General features: G+C 41.1%; 1 protein-coding gene across 5 annotated transcripts in view; it reads right to left on the bottom strand.

Annotated features, from left to right (window-relative positions):
* The window catches only part of CHD2 (chromodomain helicase DNA binding protein 2), a 125,320-nt gene that overhangs the window by 26,511 nt on the left and 84,409 nt on the right, over positions 1-14,400 (bottom strand). For 4 of the 5 annotated variants that reach the window (XM_030317460.1, XM_030317459.1, XM_030317458.1 and 1 more), the window contains 8 exons: positions 14,212-14,387; positions 10,383-10,424; positions 8,932-9,071; positions 4,281-4,419; positions 3,937-4,087; positions 2,675-2,797; positions 1,314-1,442; positions 237-377 (listed from right to left, as the gene is read on the bottom strand). In XM_030317460.1, coding sequence (XP_030173320.1) covers positions 237-377; positions 1,314-1,442; positions 2,675-2,797; positions 3,937-4,087; positions 4,281-4,419; positions 8,932-9,071; positions 10,383-10,424; positions 14,212-14,387 — 1,041 coding nt within the window. The remainder of the gene's footprint in view (positions 1-236; positions 378-1,313; positions 1,443-2,674; positions 2,798-3,936; positions 4,088-4,280; positions 4,420-8,931; positions 9,072-10,382; positions 10,425-14,211; positions 14,388-14,400) is intronic. The other variant, XM_030317462.1, reaches the window with a different exon arrangement.

Raw genomic sequence — 14,400 nt, 5'->3', positions numbered from 1 at the left:
TCTGAAATGTTATGAGAGATCAAAGGCCTTCTATATTAAAAAAAAAAAAAAAACCCAAAACTGCACATTCCCCTCTCTGTAAGAGGAGGTGCGAGCATCCCCCTGACAACCCCATCCTTCCTTCTTAGATGTGCCCATAAAGAGACGATGATTTCCGGACCCTCAAACCCCATTCTAAATCCTAGAAGAAATTTCAGAGGCTGTGGGTATCTCAGTAAGTAGAAGGACACTGATACCTTCTCTTTCTTATCTTTTGACTTCTTCCTCTCCTTGTCCCCTTCTTTGTCTTTCCTAGAACTCATTTGTTTCTCCTTGTTCTCCTTGTTCTCTTTCTTCTTCTGTTTCTTTTTCATTGGACTTTTTTCTAAGCCATCATCCTAGAAAACAAACAGGGCTATGAGCTTTAGCCACAAACTTTGTATCTACTCGCCTACTTTCTAGAGAGGAGCAACCGTCTACATTGGTTCATCACTACATCTACACTTGGAAGCTTGTTTTCACGCTTACAGCCTTAATGCATGCACTCACACAACTCTAAACTCCCCAATGATAAATAACCAGTTAGGCCTGGAGCCGCAGATGCTCTTGACTCACATCTCTCTAATTCTCACAGCAACCCTTCAACCAGAGGCATTATCATTCCCATTTCACAGACAGAAAAAACTGAGGCCCAGATATGTTATATACCCACCACCTAGTAACTGTCAAGGTTGCTAGTTTTTGAATTCGTGTATGCATGACAAACCCATGCCACTTTCTGCACCCACTGCTGATCGTCTTGGAGCTAATCTCAAAGTACCATCACACCCAAAGGGAAACGACATAAAATCCCATAAAGTTGTTACTCCCTGAAACAACACACCAAATGCTACCAATTTTTCAGTTTGCTCAGGCCAGAGGTCTCACAAGCTGCCAGGCCCCGGGCCAAACCTGACCCACAGAAGCGTTCTGTTAGCCCACGAAGCACTGAACAGCAGAGCCGCTGCCCCCTCAGCATCAGGCACGAAGCCCCTGGTGAGCCACAGTCCCCACCACTCCCTAACCTTTCTCACCGCAAGGCTTGGTGTCGTGTGCCATTTATCACTTCACCTTGCACAGGTCCCTTCATTTACTTCCACTATCTAGGACTCTGCAATGGCCGACTTAAATGAACCGATTCCCCTCTCACGGGTTAAGCAAAGACATATAGATTCTATTTTCACTTTATTGACTCTGCATATAAACCAAACACATCTTGAATGGTTTTATATATACCACTTGGCAAAATAAATGTAGCCTACAAGCAAACTGTCAACTGAAATCCAGCCACATACCTTTACTTCTCCCTCTTCCGATGGATTGTCTGAGTGTCTAGGTGATGAAAACTCAATCCCATGCTCATCTTTCAGCCTGGGCTCTTTGTTTTCCTTCTTTACTCGAGGCTTCCGCTTCTTTAATTTGGCCTGGAAGAGACAGAAAATGATGTTAAAACCACAAATCAAGTCCCTTAAAAAGCATGACCAGGTAACATCAGGACTCTTCGGAGCAGGAGCAGTCATACAATTCAAACGAGAAGATTCAAAGGCAATTCAAAGCATGCAACTTATTCTACCTGGGGGAAAAAAAAAGGAGAACAGTCATGTAGGCCCTATACGGGTCCCTATGCCACATAAAAGCCTCCACATCCTTGAACCTATGGATCCCAGTATTTGGAATTCACACTGAAGATAGAATACAGAAGAAGGAAAAGCACCTTTATGCACAAAAATACCAATAAATTTAATGTGAGACATAACAGTGACATTTGAAAATCGAGAAGTACACCCTATCTAAAAATTAGGAAAAAGGTTAAAATATGGATCCATTCCAACATGGTTCAGAAATCTACAAGTATAAACATGACCTAATCTGTCCCTCCAGAACCTAATGTACACTTCATACTCAACATGCTATCTGGAGAATGGCACTACCTATGACACTATAATATTAAAAATGATCAGAAATGAAATGTGACTTTATATAAAATTTGTTTTGTTTATAATACAGGGAAACAAATGCAAACGGCAGAGCTCTCAAAGGACGAGGAACCAGCACCCACAAAGGCTGCTAGTACCAAATGTAACCTCTCTCCTCCTCACTGTGATTCTCATTTGAAATGAAAAATTGGGAAAATAAAAGCAGATTAAGGTTTAGATGAGTTCACTGGCAACTCTGCTGGTATTCTTCACTGAGCAGGTAAGGCAGTCCTAACTGAAGGCCAGTTTCTGAATCCACCGAATCCACTAACCATCCATTAGACCTACGGGACCCATCCTTCAAGCAGCCCAGAGTTAGCTACACCAGGTAAACCTGGTGGTACTCATACAACAACCAGTACCATGTTCCAAAATTGAGGAAGCAGCACAAAGAAACAGTAAAAGCATACGTCTGGAGGTGGGGCTGGGAGAGGTGAGGACTATTTTGAGGCAATACTGGAGGACAGTGGGCTTGTAAGAAAGGTGCCAAGATGTTTAGGTCAATTACCGAACGAACTTTTCTATTATTACCAACCAAAACATCATTATTGCACCCTCAAAAGCAACACCTGACTATGGAATGTACCTCCTGGAGAGGGCAAGCATCCCTTCTCCTACCTAATTCTGCAGGGTTGGAGCCTCGGCCCGCTGAAGGATGCCCGGTTGGCTGCCCCACTCACCTCTTCCCCGCCCGTCACAGCCCCCTTCTTCTCCAGACTCTTCCTGAGCAGCTTCAGCAAGTAGTCCGCCCGGGTCTGCAGCTGCTTCCCCTGCGGCTTTTTATCCGTCTCCACGGGCAGAATCTTCAACAGGAAAGGAAGAGAAGCACCCGCCACCACCCATGTCCCGGTTAGTGGATCCGGATACACAGAAACAACAAAGAACTGAGCAGTCCTTTCCCTCCCCAACCACCCGAAATACAGATAAAGCCTCAGATCCTATCTCACGTCCATGGCTCCCGGTCACTGAAAATCCCTCATGAGCCGTTCTCGTTTTACAAAATGGGATGGAGAAATCCAGCTCTCCCACTGGCTCCTACCTGTGCTGTTAACAGGGTAGAACAACTCAGGTAGGAGGGGCTTGTTGGCTTCATCTGCTAGAGCATCCCAGCCGTCGTGGATTTCCTCCTTCCAGGAGCAGGGAATCCCTGGAGCTAGGTTAAAGCTTCGTTTTAGATTGAAAATGCTTCTTAGAGCATTGCCGGAGAGCACTGAGCTATGCCAGGACGTGGTCCGTCCCTGCTACCACGGTGGGACCTCTCGGGCCAGACTGGATTTGGTCTCAGTGCTTATGGCAGGGTGCTGTCACCCTCTCAGAACACCACACGTGGGATGAGCATTGTTTGACGTGCCAGGAAAAGCCCTGCCAGGAGCACAACGTGGAGCGCGTCCTACGAAAGTTTGAGCCAGTCAGCTTTCCCTGCTTACAGCTCTGAGCACGGCCTCACTGTCTGGTAGCCTGACTGCAACGGGTAGGGTGGGAGGCTCGATTTTGTGGGAGACGTACAGCCAAGGTTTAATCCCATTACAAAAAACACCAAGGTGTGGCTCACTCTGTGTGCAGAATGGAAATACGACTGCTTCAAATACAGTTTTAAACAAGCGGCCAACAATTAAGGCCGAAGAATCCTTGTATTATTAATAATCTTACCCTGGTATTTGTTGCAATGACATTTGATGTACCTTCAAGAAGAATTAGAATTTTAAGATTTCTCCTGTGATTTCCCCAAAATTTCACCTGGCTATTATCTTCATCTATGTAACAGTGCCCCAGTCCACCAAAGATGGTAATATTCCCCCAAACAAAGAAATCCCAGGAATTTACTACTGTACTAATTTCAAATTTGATCCCCCACCCCCCAGAAAATAGTTAAAAATAAGTTATCAAAAAATATATATTATTCAACAAATCTGGAAATCTCCAGCATCACAGATTTACTTACTTTGTCAGTTAACTTAAGCTCTGGATCCGTTTTAATTAACTCCCAGTTTCCATAGCCATGCTCATAAATTCCCAGGAGTAAACGCGAATCATCCTCTACCCCCCACTCGACATCGAAATGTGCAGCTTTCACTCGACAGGTTAAGCAGTATCTAGAGGGATTTCAAAAACAGGAGGACATGAGAGGGGGGCCCTTTCAAATTTGGAAATGAACGCAAATGACACAAAGTATCCTGATGCATTTTACAAAAGACAGTGAAAACATGACCTGACAATCCATGACTTAACCCCAAATCCACTTTCTTACAACACAACCACTCATGAGTATGCACAGGACAGACTCACTTTTTTTTTTCTTCAGGGTCCACAGGGATAGATTTATGCAGCATCTCAAACTCTTCCTCATGTTGTATAATGGATTTCACATTAACCTGAACCCCAGATATTTTGATTGTTGGGCCTCTCTTTTTCCCTGGTCCTTTCCCTGAAGAACACCAATTTCACATTAGTTAAGTGAGAATTTGCTGGAGTTCCAACTCCTATTCACTAGAAATCGATCTGTGGCTTATTATTATAGTTCAAAGATATAATCTAAAATCAAAAGTTTCTCTAACAGGAACCCATGGGGGAGGGGAAGAAAAAAAAAAAAAAAAAAAAGAGGTTAGAGTGGGAGAGAGCCAAAGCATAAGAGACTGTTAAAAACTGAGAACAAACTGAGGGTTGATGGGGGGTGGGAGGGAGGGGAGGGTGGGTGATGGGTATTGAGGAGGGCACCTTTTGGGATGAGCACTGGGTGTTGTATGGAAACCAATTTGTCAATAAATTTCATAAAAAAAAAAAAAAAAAACCTTTATATAAAAAAAAATAAAATAAAATAAAATCAAAAGTTTCTCAATTAATGTTTATAAAGTAGCCTCCAAATAATTCTCCAGATTTTTAAGATTTAGGATTTTTTTTTTTAATCCACTGGTATTTATAATTCTATTTTAACTTTCCTGTTTGTTTTATACTTTGGTTATAAAATTAAAAGTAAAAAAGAAGATTTGGAAGGATGAATAGTAATACTGATTTCTTTCGTTTTCTAACTATCCTCTTAACAATTCAAGAAAAGTTGAAATTTTTTTTTATGTTTATTTATTTATTTTGAGAGAGAGAGAGAAAGAGAGAGAGAGACAGACAGACAGACAAAGAGAGTGCAAGCAGGGGAGGGGCAGAAAGAGAAGGAGAGGAAGAACCCCAAGCTCACAAACTGAAGAGACCATGACCCGAGCCCAAATCAAGAGTAGGACACTTAACCGACTGAGCCACCTAGGAGCCTCAAGAAAACTCCAGTGTTACAAAGATGATCTTCTCCATGAAAAAAGTAGATCAAGTTAATACCAATTGAAATGATGAACAAAAGGTGTCATGGAAAGACTTCTTTAGCCCTAGTGCCAGATTAAAATAATCCTAGAATTAAAGATGAAACCCAGTCAAATCTAGTCATAGTCCAGCACAAGATGATGACACTTGTCTATGAAAGAAAAAAATGGCTCAGAGCCTGAAAAAGATTTCTTTTTTGTTAACATTCAAGTTGATGAAATGATGCTATGATTATAAACCATCATTTAGATACTCTTCTGTAACCCACTAGAATTCACTTGCAAATGCTATTCCCAATACAGAAGAGAGTTGGAACAGAATGTGAGAAAGTGGGAAAGGCACTTCTCTAAAACTCAGAAATCTGGATTTATTCCCAAATCTGCACATAGTACTACCCCTTCCTCCCTTCCCTTTTCTCATTCTCACTTCTAGTTATTAACCTGAGTATCAGTTTCCCCACCTTAAAATAAAAGGATTACAACAGAAATACGGGCAAAGGACAGAGACAACTCACAGAGAAGCAAATACAAATGATTCCTAAACATTTGAAAAATACTCAACCTCACTCACAAGAAGAAAAATGCAAATTAAATATATATGCATACCATTTCTGACCTATCATGTTGAAAAATTCAAAAATTTGAGAAAATTATGTTGGTGAGACCAAGAGACCAACACCCTCATTCAATGCTTGGTGGGAGAGAATGGTGCAAAATGGAAAGCATACACAATTATCTACCACAACACTGTAAAGCGAAAGATTATACAGCTGAATGTCCCTTAACATATGGCATATCAGTAACAGACTATGCAAGTCTTAAAAAGAATAAAAATCAGGAAGTGGGAAAAAGATGAATCATTTTTAATGGTACTGAGATATACAGTAACCATACAAAAAATAAATAAAATTGGGTAAGTCCAAGTGGGTCAGAGATATAAAAGTAAATGAAATCATACAAGAGGAGAAAAAGTCACAGTGAATTCCTTTTTATCCTGGGAGTAGAGGAAATGTTTTTAACGGACTCAAAACCTAAACACAATAAGGTAAAAAGACTGATACATTTGATTATATAAAAAATTTAAGTTTTTTTAAAATGCCATAAGCAAAGTAAAAAGACAAATTACAAACTATAGGGGAAAACCAGGAACTTCCATCAGAAAAAGAGATCCTAAAAATTAAGACCAACAGCTCAAAAGAAAACAAAGCAGGAAATGGGTGGTTCACAAATGGCTCTTAGAAAACCCTTACTCATTAAAAGAAAAACAAGACACCATTTCTCACCTATCATCTTGGCAAAAACCCAACCATTTGACAATATCCTGTTTGTGAGGCCTGTAAACGCCACCAATATCCATTGCTGGTGGCCGTATAAATGGTACCAGACGGTTGGAGGAGAATTTAGCAAATTCCAACCAAGTCATACTTCCCCAGGACCCAGCCAACCCCTTCCAGAAACCAATCCAAAAGATACGCTGGCAGAGATACGAAACAGCATATCCATTAGACTACAAATTCACTGTGGCTTTCTTTAAAATGGCCGAAGACTAAAAACAACCCAAATATTTGTTGCTCGGGAACAATGAAGTCGGAACTAACATTTACTACGTGGTGGAGCACTGCAATTGCAAAAGGAAGGAGTGATCTCCACACGTGAAAATGCGAGGAACACAACAGGGGAAACACACACACATACTGAAATTCTTACAGAGAAACAGTAAAAAGATAAACCCTAAAGTATTATTAGAAACACCGACCTATGGGGGAAGAAGAAAGCAGGACTGGGGGCTGGGATGAAAGTAAGATTCTCTAAATGAAACTTGTTTCAGAGTTTTGGAGCTTTGGACCATGTAAATGAGAGTTAAGTCAACATGAGAAAAGCAAACCCTGAAAGTTGAAAATAAATGAAACTTAAAGGGGTTGCGCTATTAAGTGGGTGAGCTAACAGCAGAGAGAAAAGAAGAACTTCAAATAATTTTAAAACACAGTATTTTGACTGCCCAGAGCCAGTGGGATGAAAAAAAGCAAAGAAATCAAACTTTGAGGAGTAAGACTGGTATTGATATTTAGAAATGTGTCCAATGTAGGATAAGACAAATACATAATTATGTTAGCTTTTTTAGGAACAAAAATTTCCCGCTTAAGGAAAGAGTTATCGACAATCTTACATCTGAATGAGAAATGTCATCCTGAACCCAGAGTTCATGGCAAATACAGATAGGGGGAACAAGTTACCCAATGGCAGGAGGAAGCAATTAACCGGATCCAGAATGAAAACATGAATCAAAAAAGAGGGATGTGGGAGGCAGGGAACTGTTACAAGGAAATCTCACCAAAATATACTGGGAGATAGGAATAGCCAGGCACAGAACATGTGCTGCATTTTTGTGGGAATAAGGGGAAAAATATCATCTATTCATTTTTTGTAATATGTATTTTCTTATTTCTAGAAAGATACAAGAAACAGGGTACCCGTTTTTAAATTTTGAACCCTGTGAATGTAAAATTTATTCACAACAATTACAATGAAAAAAGAAAACACTATAAACTTAAACTTTATTCTTGGGTGTATTCTGAGTGCTATAAAAACATGAACTGGGATCACTGTCCAAACCACTTAAGTTTCTTTCACAAAAAAGGAAAAGACATCTAAAGAAACTTTTGACTCTACTGAAGATATTTTAATTTTTTTAATATTTACTTTTGAGAGAGAGAGAGAGAGAGAGAGAGAGTGTGCGCGAACACATGCACACATGTGGAGGTGGGGCACAGAGAGAGGGAGACACAGAATCTGAAGCAGCCTCCAGGCTCTGAGCTGTCAGCACAGAGCCTGACAGGGGGCTCAAACTCACGAACCATCAGATCATGACTTGAGCCGAAACTGGACACTTAACTGACTGAGCCACCCAGGCACCCCATCTAACTGAAGATATTTTAAAATTCTACTACTTTCGATAATGCCCTTAAAAAAATCTAAAGCACAAATACCTCTTCACTGATCTTAGCTAACACTGCAAGCCAGACAACATGCTAATAGGCACTTTTCAGGTATGGGATTACACAGTAATCGTTCTAACCTCTGAGGCTGGCACCGTTACTCTCAGCAAATGAGACCATTGAGAGGGTATAACTTGTCACTCATAACAAATTCTAGTGCCACGAAAATCTCGCTGTAACAGAAATGTTTACAATATTCATCTCCTATTTTATTTATTCCAATTCTCTAATCCTTTTAAGTCTGCCACAACACAACTCATGTTTGTATATCCCAGATAATTAGAGATGATCGTTGTCAACAAGGTCCTCATTTGTAGCTGAAATACAGATGTATACAGTCAGCTCTGCCCACTCAGGGCTTTAAAGCGTTAACACGAATCTAAGGTTTCTGGAGCAACATCAGAAGAAAGCACTCATGCTGTTCATTACCTCCACCTTCTGCAAATCAACTTCGTTTGTGAGTCGAGCTCTGGGATCTCACAACACTGAGCTCACAGAAAGGAAGGTCAGAATACACACCTCAAAGGATTAGGGATGCATGGGATAGAAGTCTGTTCTTCAAAAACCAGCCCCTTAGCACAATTCCCATTCCCAAGTGCCAGGTCCAGGAGAACCATGGGCAGGGACTTGCTGACTTACCCTCGCTGGCATTTTCTTTCAGCTGTTCTTCATACTCCTGCATTGCTGATACACAGCTGTTGTGAATCAGCTCACCCAGGCGTTTCAGATCCGCTACGGACTTATCTACCAGCTCTGCATCGCGGGCTATGCACTCCAGCCTGAGGAAGGACAGATATGGGGACACATCAAGGCCCTGTGGCCACTGTTCTAATGTCACATGAGCTACCACCTGGTCCCCTACATGCTTGCTCCTGCAAAGACATCTTTCTCTCCTTTCCTCACTGGTTGTGTCAAGGCTCCACCAAGAGCCCTCCAACAGTGACGCAGGGCTAATGTACGCATTCCATCATTAAGAACTGTGCCTTGGAGTAGTTCACAAAACAAAGTAATTTCAAAAAACACAGGGGAAAGGAGTCGGCTTCCTTTACTAACTAGATGGGCTGTCTGACAATGGTAGCAGGTCAAGTGCCAAAAACTGCACTACTCTACTGCTTTGGACAAGCTCACAATCCTTTCTCCAGCCCTACTCTCATTCGTTACAATATTCCTAGAAGCAAAGTACAGTTACTGCTACAGTATGTTTCACTGATCTCACATGAAGCATGCAAATATGTTAACGTCTAAAAATCAGTCTGCCCAAAGGAGCTAGACACACTTTCCCAGACCCTGGTGATTTTTATGGTACCGGGCTCAAAGACCAGCATTCTGACCTGGAGGATCAGCAACAATCCTGGCAAGGTGCACCTGACTTTCTTGGTTCCACTGTTGCTACTGCTACACGTCACTGCTTCCTCTCCACACAGACAGGACAAAAACACACAGGCTTGTAATGTTCTACTACTCCAGAAGTTTATCAAGAATAAGAGAAAGGAATCTGGTATTCCCTTCAAATCAGTACTATTATTTATAGGATATATTGCTAATTCTGGACAAAGTACTAAACTAGGTTGAAAGAGTCTTGCTGAAATCCAACTTCTGAGTTCATTTTCAGAATGCACGTAAAATAGTGAAATAGTAATGACAGTCAACCTTTAGTAAGTTACAACTGGAAAGGTCTCAAGCTATTTGCATTTAATCCTCATGACACCCTATTAAGAAGAAGAAGACGACTACAAAATCGCAAATTTACATTCCTGAATAAGAACTAGGATGCAAATAGTTACTACATGTATTCTTTCAAATGGAATTTTGTGAGCATCGCTTCTGGAAATTATTTCTTTGCATTACAGTTTTGAATGTACTTGCTACATCTTCCACTCCAGCAAAATCTCTCTTCAGATGGTCATCTTTGTCATCCCTCCCCAAAAGGCCGTGTACAATCACACAACACGCTAATATTTGTTAAAAAATGTTTCCAGGAAAATAAATGTTCTTAGCGTTAGTACTAAATGGAAAGTAGTACCTCCCCCCCCCCAAAAAAAAACCCTTCTACATAATAAAAATGAAAAACAGGTGGATAAGGAGCTTACCGTTCAAGAGGGAGACCAAACTTCTTATATGCCTTGATGAACCTGAGAACAGGATCAATAAAACACATTAAAAAAGAGGCTCTTAGCTCTGCTGATGCAAATACAACACATCCTGTGATGAAACACGTCATACACACTGTCAAAACAGACTGAGCCCAATCCTTGCAACTGCCACTAACTAAAAGAGTGCTGAATGACTCTGAAACTTGTCAACTGAAAATAACGAGTGCTAAAGATGTAGTCAAAGTAAAGATCAATTTTACTCAGTGACTGAGCAAGAAACTGAAAGGGTCATTATAGAGAACAGAGACCTAACTCTAAAAATACCCTTTAGAAGCTACAAGTTTGTGGAGTTCAATATGGAGTAAATGATTCAACCACCACAACTCTTGGGATAAGACTCCAATATGGTTAACCTCTCTATTTAAGTCCAATACTGTTACTATCGATTCCACATGGTAATTATTTTTTATTCTTTTCTAGTCAATAACACAACTGTAAGATTTTTAAGACTGCCTCAAATACTTCTGGGAACAAGGCAAAGTAAATATATGATTTAAAAGTTCTTAGGCAAAACTATTTTGGAAACTCTACTGACTCCTCCTGTGCAACCTTATCTGCAAACAAAAATCCAATCGATCACAAGTCTCTACCCTTAACTGTGCTCTATGCTGGCTCGTGTGTCATCTGCTTCCCTAACAGCTAAAAACCAGGATGTCACGATACATCACAGTCCTCACCATAATCTGCCACATCACTAAAATCAGACGTTTAACCGACTGAGCCATCCAGAGGCCCTCATTCATTCATTCTTAAGTTTTATTTATTTTAAGAGAGACAGCAAGCATGAGTGGGAGATGTGCAGAAGCTGACACGAGGCCCAATCTCATGAACCATGAGATCATGACCTGAGCCAAAATCAAGAGTTGGACGCTTATCCAACTGAGCCACCCGGGTGCACAGCCTCCCGCTCTGCCAGCTGATTTTTTAAAAATTTTTTTTTTTTTTTCAACGTTTATTTATTTTTGGGACAGAGAGAGACAGAGCATGAATGGGGGAGGGGCAGAGAGAGAGGGAGATACAGAATCGGAAACAGGCTCCAGGCTCTGAGCCATCAGCCCAGAGCCCGACGCGGGGCTTGAACTCACGGACCGCGAGATCGTGACCTGGCTGAAGTCGGACGCTTAACCGACTGCGCCACCCAGGCGCCCCCCAGCTGATTTTTTAAAACAACTGCATAAAGCAGTAATTATAAAACTGTGTTGATGGGTTTATAACATGTAAAAATATAACTTGCTTGACAATAATAGCACAGAAGAGGGTTGAGGATTAAAGCTATATTGGAGTAAAACTTTAAGACAGCACTGGAATTAAGTTGATGATACTCCAAACAAAACTGTTTCAAGTTAAGGTACTAATTATAATCTCCAAAAAAACCACTAGGAAAACAACTGAAAATACAGTAAACGAAACTATATGGGAAAATTATGAGAAACACAAAGAAACAAGGGAATTAAAATGATATACTAAAAAGCACCTACATAACACAAAAGTTTGTAGCCCTAGGAATAAAAAAAAACAAACAAAACATAAGACATAAAGAAAACAAATGGCAAAATGCAGACATAAATTCTAACTTCTCAGTAATTACATGAAATGCAAATATGATTAAAGACTCCAAAATGAAAAACTTGAAAGAATAGATTTTTAAAATATGATAGAACTACATACTGTCTGTAAGAGACACAACCTAGGTTCAAAGACAGCATACTGAAGTAAAAAAGAGAAAAAGATAGTGTGCATACAATATCCAAAAGGAGCTGAAGTGGCAACACTGGTACAGATTTTTTTTTTTTATTTATTTATTCGACAGAGAGACAGTGCAAGTTGGGGAGGGGCAAAGAGTGCGGGAGAGGGAGAGAATCCTAAGCAAGCTCCACGCGGCCACCACAGAGCCTGACTCGGTGCTCAAACCCACAAAACTGGGAGATCATGACCTGAGCCGAAACCAAGAGTCAGACGCTTAACCAACTGAGCCACCCAGTCGCCCCCAGTATCAGATATGTTAAAATGAACTTTAGGACAAAAATCATTACGAGAGACCAAAAAAAAAAAAAGAGAACATCTTATGATAAAAGGGCCTATTCATGCAGATCAGTAAGGAAATGGAAGACTCAGACAATATGGAAACAAACAGGCATAACAAACATCTGTAGAACGTTGTGTCCAACTATCACAGAAGATGTTCTTTTTTAAAAAATTTTATTTATTATTTTTGAAAGAGAGAGCGAGCGCACGAGCAGGGGAGGGACAGAAAGAGGGGGAGACAGAGGATCTGAAGCAAGCTCTGTGCTGACAGCAGACAGCCCCATGTGGGGCTCAAACTCATGAACCACAAGATCATGACCTGAGCCGAAGTTGGACGCTTAACCGACTGAGCCACCCAGGCGCCCCCACATTCTTTTTAAAATAATACTGAGGGTAGGAGGCAAGACTACCTACAAATTCAAAATGGTTACGATGATAACATCGTAAGTATGAGAGGACATATACTCTATTCTGTCAATGTTTGCATATATTTACACTGTTCCATAATAAAAAAAGAAGGAAAGGATAGTTATAACAATTCAGGGGAAAATAAAGACCTCACAGTTTATATTAACTTGGAAGGACTAATTGATATGAAGTATCTTCATACTATTTTCTTCAGCCTAAAATAAAAAACATCATGCAAAGTGGGAAAAAAAATGCTTACAAGCATTTTTGGAGGGCAGATGTGTACGAATTACATACCAACAAATGTGCAATAAGTATGGACACAGACATCTAAAATCAGTTACAAGTGAGAAAAGGATGCAGAACCAGTATGTTGGGTATACTACTAATAAACCAAACCACATCCAAATGGGTATCAGCTTGATGGGAAGTGAGCTGGGAAGACCAAGGGTATGAAAGTAGCATATCCATACTGTTTTAATTTTTTTACGTTCATACTATTTCTTTTAATTTTTTTTTTTCAACGTTTATTTATTTTTGGGACAGAGAGAGACAGAGCATGAACGGGGGAGGGGCAGAGAGAGAGGGAGACACAGAATCGGAAACAGGCTCCAGGCTCTGAGCCATCAGCCCAGAGCCCGACGCGGGGCTCGAACTCCCGGACCGCGAGATCGTGACCTGGCTGAAGTCGGACGCTTAACCGACTGCGCCACCCAGGCGCCCACTATTTCTTTTATATACACAGACACTTGGGCATGTGTGCATTCTAATTTTTTTTTTTTTTTTTTTTTTTTTTTTTTTTTTTTTCTGAGAGAGAGAATTCAAACTGAGGAGAGACAGAGAGTGAGAGACAGAGAATCCCGAACAGGCTCCGTGTTGTCAGCACAGAGCCCGACACATGGGCTCAATCCTACAACCCATGAGATCATGACCTGAACTGAAACCAAGAGTCGGGGGCTTAACCAACTGAGCCACCCAGGCGTCCCTATATTCCTATTCTTAAATAAAGAAAAAAAAGAAAGGCTCAGCCCAAGTTTACCTCCAATTATGTCTTTTCTCTTGGCAACTTCCTTTGTAAAAATGGTCAGAGTAACCAGAGAACAGAAGAAAACAAAAAGAGCTGAGCAACCAACAAGAGAGTGCTCAAGCGAGGAAAACCCTGGAGAGGGAAGAACCATTTTGGAGACTCAGGGAAGGATTCCGTCTCCTGCCTTCCTTGCAGGTTGTCAGCCTCTGCCCTCCCTGTCTTAAATGCCAGGAATCCCAGCAGCCCACGGCTCACAGCACACCCTCCAAACACACTCGAGTGAGAGACAGCAGAGCCTCCACAAACCTTCGGATCTCTGCATCAGTAAATCCCTCGACAAGGTCCTTCCGCACACTTCGGGGGCGCCCCCTGCGCTTTGGCTTCTTGTCATCATCGGAGTCATCGGTCTCACTCTCAGAGGCAGAGGATCTCTGGGCTTGCCTCTTGGACTCAGTGTCAGAGTCACTGTCATTTGTCTGAGCCTGAAAGGGCAAA

This window comes from Lynx canadensis, chromosome B3 (assembly GCF_007474595.2).
Source record: "Lynx canadensis isolate LIC74 chromosome B3, mLynCan4.pri.v2, whole genome shotgun sequence".
NCBI classification, from domain to species: domain Eukaryota; kingdom Metazoa; phylum Chordata; class Mammalia; order Carnivora; family Felidae; genus Lynx; species Lynx canadensis.
Note: the sequence above shows the minus strand (reverse complement) of the source record. Positions and strands in the feature narration are given on the sequence as shown.